Source organism: Salvelinus sp. IW2-2015, linkage group LG3 (genome assembly GCF_002910315.2).
Source record: "Salvelinus sp. IW2-2015 linkage group LG3, ASM291031v2, whole genome shotgun sequence".
Classification (NCBI taxonomy): domain Eukaryota; kingdom Metazoa; phylum Chordata; class Actinopteri; order Salmoniformes; family Salmonidae; genus Salvelinus; species Salvelinus sp. IW2-2015.
The window spans coordinates 3,967,472-3,979,192 of NC_036840.1; the positions used below are offsets into that span (position 1 = coordinate 3,967,472).

The following is an 11,721-nucleotide window of genomic DNA, read 5'->3' on the forward strand; positions in this document are numbered from 1 at the left end:
TMATTTTATGAGCTATAGGCTTTGATGACACGCAACATATGATACTAGTAACCCCTCCCCCTCCCTTACACACAATTTCAAGTGTTACGTTCAGGCCATTTGTTCAAAACCATAGTGTTTAGGGTGTAGTTAGGGGTGTTAACAATGAGAAACATCTGTTACTAAAGAAGAAACAGGTACACAAACCCTCTCTCCTCCCCTTCCGATCTCCACCCACCACACCAACACTATGACCAGGAATGGAATGCAAGCTACTCTCTCTTTGGTAGTCACTCTATTTGATAGAATAAACAGCATTTACACCAACAGATGTGGGAACTCTAGAATTGTTGAAACGTTTATTGATCATGAGAAACATGAAGCTAACAAAGACAATAGCTTAAATACAACTTGTTTGAATGATGCATAGGCCTATATTAGGACAGACACATGAAAAGGATCTATTAAATATGTTACATTTGGTATAATATTGTTTCAAATAAATGAACATTTACAGTACATATTTACAATCTTATTTACAATACAAAAGTTGGCAGGTGTTGATCGATCTTAGCCATCACTGAAATAGGAAGTAAAAGTGGTATGTGGTTGAAGATCAGAGCCATCAGATTATTCTTATTCTAATGCAGGTTTTCTTCACAACACGTGGTACACGGGTCTGGTCCCYGGGCTTTCTGGAGTGCAAGGCTGGGAGTCGGTGCTGGAGGGCGAGAAGGTAAGCATATCTCTGAGCCCTGCTGGGGCACTGGCATCCACCGAGGAGAGGCGATCTACTATGCTAGACAGGCAGGCCAGGCTGGAGGCACCAGCGCCTCTCTCTCCAGAGCTCACTGGACAGGACAAACAGGGGAAGGACAAGGTCAGTCAAGACAATGGAGATAGCTCATCTTATGGATGAGATCAGTTAACTACCATGTCTCGTCTCATTGAGTCAATTTATGTGTATGGTGAACTTAAATGGAAAGGAAAAATTATTCACGTAACTTGGAACACCATTTGTGTCTTTATAGTACGAATCAAAACGAATGAAAGTTAACCTGGCAAGTTTTACAATACTCAACATACACAGGTGGTAACCAGACCATAGCCTTACATAAGCCCATTACGTGTATTCATTAGACTATGTCTATACGTTTACATGACATAACAAAAGAAAACATATTCATCAATGTGTCCTACCATTCTTAGTGTAACTGTAGTTGTTGCCATAGCTTGTGTTCATCTGAGGCCACACAACAGGACTGTTACAGTCAACCTACAAGGAAACAAACAGAGCAAACTGACGTTAGCACAGCAGTCATGACAAAGCACGTGATACTATTCCCCTTTCTACGTTTCAGACATTTTGAAGTGTCAAGTGCATTTTCCTCAACTGAGGTTTGTAAATGTTGCACAACAAGGAAATCTACTAAGATAAGAACATACATATATTAAATAAGATTAAAATATGGGTATATAATGTAATCCTTGGTCATCTTGCCAGACTGATAAATCCACAGTGTTCCTGCCTGTCTGGCTAGGGTTCTTTATTTCACAGCCACCTCAGGGCCAAAGTTGCAGGCTACTCCCATGATCTGCCCGGCTCTAGCCGTGGCGAATCGATTGTATCAGTGGAAGCAACACCAGTTTGTGCAAGATGACACTTTCTCCCAGTAAATCTGCAGAAAATCCTGGCAGCGGCGGAGAACATGCAGTCAGGATGGAATGCAGAAAAGCACAGTCTTTCCTGCCAGACTTCAGTAAGGTGGATTTAGCAGGGTTTATTAGGCTATAACGTGTCCAGCGGTGGGAAAGCCATTACTCCATCCACCATCATAAAGATCCATTCTATTATTTAGCATTGCATCACCTTTTAACCACTGTTTTGTAGAGCTGATTCTAATCTTGACTGGCCAACTGAGAAGGTATCATGCATGCACTGGGGTAATGTACATGCACCAAACACACCAATAAAAAAACGGATAGCATTTCCAAGTGAAACATAAAGCATCATGCATGTATAACACTGCAAAAGAGCTGTTTGCATTYATGATGCAGCCAAAGAAGATGAAATGCACAAGGGAACATTGTAATTGGGATCCCCCAACAGCACAATCAGTGCAAGTCTATTCAATAAACATTCTACATTTGAAGTGAGCCTGTTCCCCTTCAGATCCAGGGAGATACTCTAAATGCAAATTAGATATGGCATTGTAATATCACATTATTACAATATGCATGCTCAGAGACATCGGAAATGAAGCTACTAAGCTAGKGTCCCAAACAAAAGCTTTTTAACTCAAGATCTTGGGAGATGCAACAAGACAGAGGCTAACAGCAATGTGATCCATCATGCAAATAGAGTACTCTGAATTAGTCCAAAGAGGGAAAYCGTTGCAGCAGACACTGAACTAGCAGGACCTGATAAAACCTCTGTGTGCTGCACAGAGATGAGGAGACAGTGAGAYAAGCTGTATATGAGTCCGTGTGTGTCTGGTCTCAGTCTCACCATGCTGTCGGAGCAGCTGGACGAGGGGCTCCCAGGCTCTGAGCTGCTCTCKCCAGGAAGGCCGTAGTAGTTCTCCACATGCTCATGGAGCAGCTCCTGGAGGCTCTCGATGTACTGGATGGCGTTGCGCAGGATCTCCACCTTAGGCAGCCTCTGGCTGGGGTTGGCTGAGGTGCAGCGCCTCAGAGCCTCGAAGCCGTGGTTCACCTTTTTCAGCCGGCGTCGTTCCCTCATGGTGGCAGCCCGCCGCCGGTCCACTGTGCTGGACTTACGCTTGCAGGCCTTGCAGGCCCACTGAAGGCAGTGACCCGCCTGGTGAGGAGTCCCAGGGACCCGGACGTGCTCGTCCTCCTCTGAACTGTCCAGTTCCCCGGGGCCGAAGTCCAGGTCCTCTGGCGAGGAGGCACAGGCGCTGTCATAGAAGACCTGGGATGGGGAGAAGACATCCATGGCTGGACTGTTGTTGTGGTTGAAGAAAGGAAGGAAATAACTCTCTGCTTTGGGAGAGCAGTGGGGTGAGAAAGGAGACCTCTGAGTGATATGAGGGGGCTGCTGCCATGGGGCCCCCCTTATATGCCCCCAGTCCAGAGCCCAAGGCCCACATTGGCCAGATCTAATTACCATGCCCCATTGGCCCAGGCAGGCTGGGGTTAGCTCAGCTCTCCGCCCCACCCGCTCCCTCACCCCCAYTACCCTGCAGAGTTCCCCACATCTGCACTCCCTGGTYTTTTCCCACTCATTACACCACTACATTAACCTTTTCTGTAAGAAACAGACCTATTCTGAGTAAAGGTAATGGTTGGTGAAKACCAATAGTTGAACAGGTAAAMAGGYGAATAACTTTACCTCTCAGATCCGACAAAARAGTACTTTTTCTATACCAATTTTTWAATATATACTACTAATATTGCGATGAGCCAACACTCAAAATCTTACACATATGTAAGTGTGATAATAATGGAGATTAGTTTTGTTTTCTAGAACTGAGCAATAGCAACGAGGTGAACCATGTACACGAGTTCGCAGGCCAATTTTATGCTTGAGACAAATAGCAGCGTTACAGATGCAGCCCAGCTGCAAAGGGAGGTGTAACATTTCAAATCCCGATCATTCACATTGCAGCGGTAACTCCTCTAACCGGTCCTAACTCATCATTGAAGGTGTCATACACGGGGTGTCCGTGTTTGTTAAAGCTCATTAAAATGGGTAATTGAGCAATTAACACGAGGGCTTCAATTCGTGAATAATTTGCAAGACATAGCTTACTGTCATAGCCAAACATACACTATTAAAACCTAATTATGTCAAATMATATTCAAAACAGATAGGCCTATACATTTAAACATGTACATATYATTGTTGCACCTAGAAAGGTCTCATAATGTCTAATAATGTATAGTTTTGAGGCCCCTCATAAAATACCTGTATCGCATTCTATCTTTGATTAATTTTACTCAATAAAATTAGAAATCTGGCATTAGAATTGTGTTCATTTTTAAAACATTCGGCCTGTAATACATGTTAATAAGCATGCTATATTCATTATTTAAGCTGCATCTCGAAAGAGGCCGCTGGCGCCCGAACCACATGTGCATAGCCTAATTACGCATGAGAGACTAGCTAGAACAAACACTGATGAATAGCCATGATGAGCTGCCTGTTTCAGTCGTCGGAGTAATTATTCGAGCTTTGTGTTTGTTGACACCCTACAAGGATACAATGTGGATATTTCTCACAACGTGTCAAAACGTTTGTCCTCTTCTATCTCTGGGAACCGCGCACACCTAAGAAAACACCCGAGTACCTGCCACGGAATTGCCGTCCGAGTTTGTATTGCGCACAGCTGAAGAAGACATTGGCATGAGCCTGGCCCTCGATGCTGCCGATGAGATCAAAGGCTATATTGACTGTGAACAACCCCAACAATATGGACAACGAGAAAACCTGGCAACAACCGACAGCTAATTGAGCCTATAGGATACGATTGCACCAGCATATGGTGTTAGTGGCGATACATCTAGCAGAGGCCTATGCGCTGCTCCAGTCGTTGTACACACTCACTCTGGCTCTGTGATCTGAAGTGCTAGTGGTGTCTCTTGGGAACTAGGGGGTTTGTTTTTTATCGCCTCTATTCCGGAGTTGTTGTCAGGGGTCAGAGGCAGAGTTAAGTGTAGGGCATTAGCTGGGATTTAATGTCCCTTTTCCCTCACGTGTGAAACCCGTATTTCTTCTAAACTGCTTAAACTTTGATTTCATGTGATGTTGTGCCCCTCTTATCCGGTCTCCATATGTGTCATATATCAAATGTTCCATAAAGGTTTATTTACCACAGATTATATATGCCATTGATGGAAACGTATTTTTGTTATATTTCTGAAAGATGTAGAGTATGGTGACAAATCATCTCAATTTTGTCTGATGAACAACATGTTTCAGACTGATACAATAATTTAAATCACACTTGTGACGCATTATAATCCTTCATGTAWAGTATTTCTCTTTTCCAGTTAACTAATGTTTGTTTTTATAAATAGGGGGCAGCCCAATTCTTAAAGTAACTTTCTAGTTTTTCCATATTTCTATGAAATATGACCAACAGTTAGTTACAATATGAGTGAAATAGTTTTCCTTCCAAAAAGTGTAATTAAGTATGTTAAAAAGCAGCTTTACCATGTTGGAATTGTGTGGGTGCACCTCAGCAACAGAATGTTGTGGGTATATACCGGTCATTAAAAATATTAATGTGACTAGACCGCTGATTGGCCAGCTCATCCTCCTTTAGACCACTGATTGGCCAGCTCATCCTCCTCAGGAATATGACATCATACTCTATGAGGAAATAGCAAGCATTTTTTAAATGGTCTGTTTGAGATAGAAGTTTGAGGTGGGGTTTTTGAAGTGGTTTTTTTTTTGTCCAATTTAAGCTTTGGCCACAAATGCGAGTATTGGATGAGTCAACAAGATTATTCGGGTATGAGTAAGATTATTTGGGTATGAGTTAACAGAATATGAACTTTTAAAAGTGAGACTTTCACTGGACAGTTACTTTAGTGAGTGCATTAGATCATATCACATGACAAGGGTTTTTGATTGGCAACACCACTTGTCTGGCAGGGAGCTGCAGTGTGCTGCCAACTACAATGTTGCGAGGAATCATTCCGTAGCAGGATTATTCTAGGAAAGCCCAGATAAATCAAGGCATTTCTCTCAAAGGCTGATCCTCTCCTATAAATAATCTCCCTTTCATCGCGACTTTTTAAAACACATCCTCCACAAGCAAAATCCATTTCGATCGCATCATTACAGAGACAGGAAATCTCTGTAAAATTGCAGGGGCCGATGTTGCTACTAACAAGTCAAATGGTTGATAATACAACATACTTAGTTATCTCCACTTTGAAACTACCCAGAGAGAGGAATTAAATAAGTAGAATCTATAACACCCTAACTTATAAAGACTGTATTATACAGTAAATCAGACAGGTTAATCATAGACATTAGTATAGAATCACATGCTATTAAACCCCAGACTTGATCAATTTGCATCTAAATTACTTAAAATAACAGGTCCCAATGAAATTACGTTCCCTCAACCATAAGGTGGTAATTGCTATTTTTTCCCAGGTTTAGGTCTTCAATGTGAGAAACATGGCGGTAGATTTTGGGTAAAACACATCAAGATATTATCCAAAAACAAAACAGTAGATTGACAAAGTCATTTAGTGGGGATCTGGAGAGCCTTAGGAACTCATTTGGAAGGAAGACGCTGGACACTTCTTCATGGACACTGGGAAAACAGGCCCACAAAACTCAACTGTGAGAAAGCTGCTCGATCCCATTAAAATAACCATTACTGTGGGGGCTGATCTAGTTTCAGGTTGGTTCAGTGAGATGAATCAGAAGTAAAGGAAAGACGTGAGGGACTTTGAAATACAGGCCCATATATCCTTTGGATATACTTACTGTATCAGGGCATCACTGAAGTGCTCATTAAATCTATTTTTAATCGCACTAGAAAAATAGGAGCATGGGTGCTTTGAATTGTGTTTTGGATTAAATGTTTGTACATTGGATATGCAATCTGCTGTTTTGGAGGAAAATCACCCAAAAACGTACCACTACCCTAAAGCCTTTTACCGCCTTTATACAAAGACTGTAAGGTTAATCAATATTGAATGTACTCCGCGGCAATACAAAAACAACACAGCACAGAGGACCCTAGTGCAACCTCTACTATGGCCTCTTTTCAAGATGACTGTTGGATGAGTCACTAATAAAATTGTGTGTGTGCTGGGGGTCATGATTCAGGGTGTGTGTGTTGGTTGTGTGTGTGTGTGTGGGTGTGTGTGTGTGGTGTGTGTGTGTGTGTGTGTGTGTGTGATTGTGTTGTGGTGTGTGTGTTGTGTGTGTGTGTGTGCTGTGTGTTGTGTGTGTATGTGTGTTGTGTGGTGTGTGTGTCTGTGTGTGTGTGTATGTTTGTGTGTGTGTGTGCATGTGTGTGTGTGTGTGACGTAGTGTGTTGTTGGTGTGTGTGTGTGTGTGTGTGTGTGGTGTGTGATGTGTGTGTGTGTGTGTGTGTGGGTGTGTGTGTGTGTGTGTACTGTGTGCTGCCATTTGTGTGAGGGCTGAGGGAAAGGCAGACAAAATAACCTGGAATCAGGGGTGGACGTAACATAGTAAACAAAAATCTGGGAAGCTGAAATTAGGATGATATTTTACGTTTGGCATGACATGTATTKATTTCTGGATGTTCATCATCCATTTCTTATTATATGTTACAAATTACAATTCGTATGATATTTTACGAATTACATTTCGTATGATATGTTACAAATTGCAATTCGTACAATATGTTTTGAATGTACAATTCTTATGATATGTTACAAATTCCAATTTGTTGTGGCTAACATTATGTTATGACTAGTCTATGACACCAGGCTGGACACACAGGGGTCAACAGGGTCAGTGTGTCAGCCACAGAGATCTGAGAGGGAGAGGAGCAGTGCTCACTGTGATGCAGGGATAGGTCAGCACAGCAATGCACTGTGGGATCATAAACAAGTAGCACTCCCCAAGTCAACACATGTAGGAGAAAGAGATCATCCTATCAAACATACATTCAGGGAGTCCCTTATAAACTATGTGTAAACATTGTGCTAATGTGCATGATCAAACAAGTGATCATGAATTAGGACCTAATAGCTGTCTGCACCATTGCCTCCTGACCAAGTTTCCATGTCGAAGRATATCTGAGTTTAGAGGTGACAAAATAATGATAATAATAGTAATAATATTTAATAATATATATTTTTAAAAATACATTATTTTCCGATCACCTAGCTATCCTAAAATGAGCACAATAATTGTAATTCGCTCTGGATAAGAGCGTCTGCTAAATGACTAAAACGTAAATGTAACGCTACTGAAGTGGACCAGGCTAGCTCTCTGCCAGCTGGAACAAAGAAAGGAGCCCAGGCTATTTCAGGTCCCGTTGGYTTTTATGGTCTTCTAATACCCATGAATACTGGGGGAACTTGTGGCTGATGCTTGCATGTACAGTGTCATATCTCTATTCAAATTCCATATGATCAATTGGGTTAGTGGGGACATTAGGGATATCCTCGGATAACATTATGAGACCTGAAAGCTATTGCTGAAAGTTTGTCACATAATAAGAATGAAATGACCTGCAAATAGGTTGAACACAGTATGACCTACATTAAGTACCCATACAAACATACATTAAACTATAGTATTTGGAGTGAGTCTAGTCTAATTAAAAAACTGGTACAACATAGGATAATTCAAAAATTAATACCTTAAGGTTTTAAATGCATGGTTTTCATGATACTATATTATACTATATGTGTCAAGGATATATATTGTATAAAATGTAATTTGTAATTATATCAAAATGTGTAAAAACTGAATTTTTCTTAAAATACCTGACAAGTATTTAAAATATATAATGAAGTGCATAGTTAGTGATGAACAAAACAAAACGTGTAGATCCCGTGTAAGATACAATGCTTACAATTTATTTGTTGGTCAGTTCATATAGAAATACTCAAATACAACAATGAATCTCTTGAGGTTGTGTTTCTGCCTTTTATATGTAAAATAAATTAAGTTGTTAATATATTATAAAATATTTACAATTATCAAATGTCCATTTGGAAATAAAAMATTATAGTTCRATTGTTGTCATACTTTAGAAAMAAAATATTGACCATTCATACAATTTAAAAGAAAACAGTGACTACAAAATGCCCGWTAATTTGTACAAATGAATATAAGTAAATGGAAACTAAAACATATGAATAAAGAAGTGAACATAATTTCGAAATAGACAATGGAAATATGAAATGCTGACGTCGCTTATACAGGCTACAAAATTCCAATAAATCAWGCATTATTTTTCTGAGACTTCTTCGTTGCAAGTCGGTTTCTCTTCACTTGAGATYCTGTCAACGATTGATGACAGGCGAAGAAGGCTGGTGGACGCTGAAGACTCCGTGAAGCCTGAAATACAGAAATCAAATATATAAGATGTACWATCAGTTGACGAGTTGCAAAATAGCAATTTAGATCTAATTTACTGTTCATAATTGGCACCAACCTTCTCTCTGATTCGTCATTGGTGCATTGGAATGATCAGCTGAGGTCTGCCAGTTTTGACAGTTCTTCTTCCAATGGTACTCCTTATTGGACGCCTTCATGTACACACACATGTATTAGCTTAAGTGTCTACTAACACACGTGTWATTATACAAAYTAGTAAGCCTACAAGRATAATGCACAGTAAGATATTTCTCATTATGGKAATMTTRCCTTTAAGTYTAAAGCKAATTATTGTACGCATAAAGTGACATAAAAAATGCAGATYCAAATARTWCTCAAATGAAGCTTACARGGTGTTRTTTCACGTTATAGTTATATGAGCCATTTTGGGGCGTTTTTTCTTGCTCATCCAGTGTATGCAACAGGTCCTGCAATTGCTCGATGTAGTTTATGGCGCTGCGTAAAATCTCCACTTTGGGCAGCCGCTGGTTTGGATTGGGCACGGTCTTTTTCTTCAACGCATCGAATGCTTCATTGATCTTCTTGAGCCGCCTTCTTTCCCTGAGAGTGGCCGCTTTGCGCCTGTCGGTCGGTGCAGACTTTCTTTTACAAACTTTACAAGCCCAGATGAGACACTGTCCCTCGCAGTGCGGCTGAAGACCRGGGGGTGCGAGGACATGCTCCTCTCCGCTGCTGTCACATCCAGTCTCGGACGGATCCCCCCCAGGTGACAACGGGCTGTCATTCCCGTGGTACAAAGGGGACACCCCCGCCATGTCCAAGTGCTGCAGTGGTCCATGATCTCCCTCGAGATAGCGCAGATCGTTGAAGGAATAAGTGTTGGTGTCAAAGAGGTCCACCATACTGTTGTACCCTCGCACGGCCTATGTTTTGACAGTGGGACACTGCATGGCATTTAAATAGCCCAGTGACACAAGTCACCAGGCTTATATATAGAATGTGAAACTCTATCCAACGCTTAGCTGTCGCAGTGCATCAACCTTTTTTTCTCAATGGTTTTTTTTACTACCAAGCGAGTTTGTGTAGAAAATAAATAAGCGTTAACACCTCTCAATGAAAGTTAAAACGTCACTTCAAACTTATGACAGGTGTTTTCCATATCTGTTTCACAGTGAAATGGTAACATACTGTACCGGTGCCCATCTCAACTTTTCGAACTGCAAGATAAATGTCAATGTAATGTTCAGGCCCTCCCCAAGAAGTTGGCTCCCCTAAGCGGGAAACAAATATTGGCCCTCAACTGACTTGCAAAGTTCCAAAAACGTTATGTTCTTAATGTATAGTAATAATAAAGTATATTTGTTCTTGTTGACTTGTCTTATCAAAAATGTTCTACTTTTAACCCCAATTCTGAAATTCTACAGCATAGCCTATTACATTTCAAAGAAACATYTCCTAGASAGTGAGAATGGTTAAGTGCAACTGTAACTTGTGGCATGTCCAATCATAAATAGATATGAATGTGCAGTCAAAATGACACARGTGGTATCTAGGRYGTATAAATAGATCTGGGACTCATTCATCTTAAATCCATAAAATAGATGAAAGCCTTCTCAGTGGTGCTATGTGGCCTTTGACATTTTTCTCTACGATCGGCAAAGTCTGCTTCTCTCAGCTGGTACTAGTGGTCGCTGAGGGCTCCTGTTTCTGCCTGGAGGTATGGCATCCATGTCATGTGCCAAGAAATTAGCCAAGTACATTTTTGTCACCCTTTTGGCCACTGTTTACCATTTATAGTATTAGGGTTGGGGTTAACTGAACATTCATGAAACTATTATGTGTGTGTGTGCGTGTGTGTGTGTGTGTGTGTGTGTGTGTGTGTGTGTGTGTGTGTGTGTGTGTAATATCATACTGTATGATAAGCAGTGCATTGAGTATGTTCCAGATCAGTGTGTACTATACTGTTGTGCAACCACACTTGGTTAAACCTTATGGATGTCCCATGGATGTCACACTCTGGCTCTGGAATACCTGTGTCAGTCAGTGACACATCTCTCTGGCCCATGTCAAGTCATCTCTTCTAAACCCACTTGGATAAAATATCCCTGACGTAAATTACCCAAATGAAAGTAAATTTCTATTGAAATATTGCCCCTCAAATATACAATTTCTTCTACATATTGTATCCGTGACCCTCCATCAATCCATGCCTCATCCTCTACACTATTCTATTGTTCTACAGCTCTGTTCCAGACTGTAAATGTACTCATCCCTCCCAGTAACTGACACTTTAGGGAGCGCTCCTAATCCTGCTGGGGTTTCGGGGTTTGTTGATCATTCCAACATCCTCCTGGGATCAGCAGCTGCCCATCCAGGACAATAGGCCGGTTGGTCCTGGCCTGTTCAATGGGACTATTCTACTGCAGTCAGGTCTTCTTTCACACAACCCCAGGGAGTCTGAGCTGAAGGCCATGGTCAAGGAGAAGCTGCAGATCCACTTCATAATAGATGATAAGTATGTATATAGGAGGAGAATGGATTGTGTGTATGAAATTAACTCAATTTCAGAGGTAGTGAAGATGTGAAAGTTAATTATGTTAATGAAGACGTGATACTTTTCAACAGTAAGTAGTAGAGTAAGAGCTGTCGTCTCGATCACTGGGTATACAGTATATGGTGAGCATTTCATGACATGTWTGCCCATTCCGTCT

General features: G+C 41.1%; 2 protein-coding genes across 2 annotated transcripts; both read right to left on the reverse strand.

Moving 5' to 3' along the window:
• Positions 1-324: 324 nt before the first annotated feature.
• On the reverse strand, positions 325-3,092 carry LOC111982656 (myogenic factor 5). The gene is given in 4 exon segments (XM_024014269.2): positions 325-830; positions 1,180-1,255; positions 2,489-3,049; positions 3,051-3,092. Coding segments are annotated over 4 exon segments (873 nt in total). The 3' UTR covers positions 325-636.
• Positions 3,093-8,505: 5,413 nt separating this feature from the next.
• Positions 8,506-9,961, reverse strand: myf6 (myogenic factor 6). Its single transcript, XM_024012039.2, has 3 exons — positions 9,400-9,961; positions 9,108-9,201; positions 8,506-9,010 (listed from the first exon to the last, which is right to left on the reverse strand). The coding sequence occupies exons 1-3, from the start codon at positions 9,910-9,912 to the stop codon at positions 8,901-8,903; spliced, it is 717 nt and encodes a 238-aa protein (XP_023867807.1). The 5' UTR covers positions 9,913-9,961; the 3' UTR covers positions 8,506-8,900.
• Between the last annotated feature and the right edge of the window lie 1,760 nt (positions 9,962-11,721).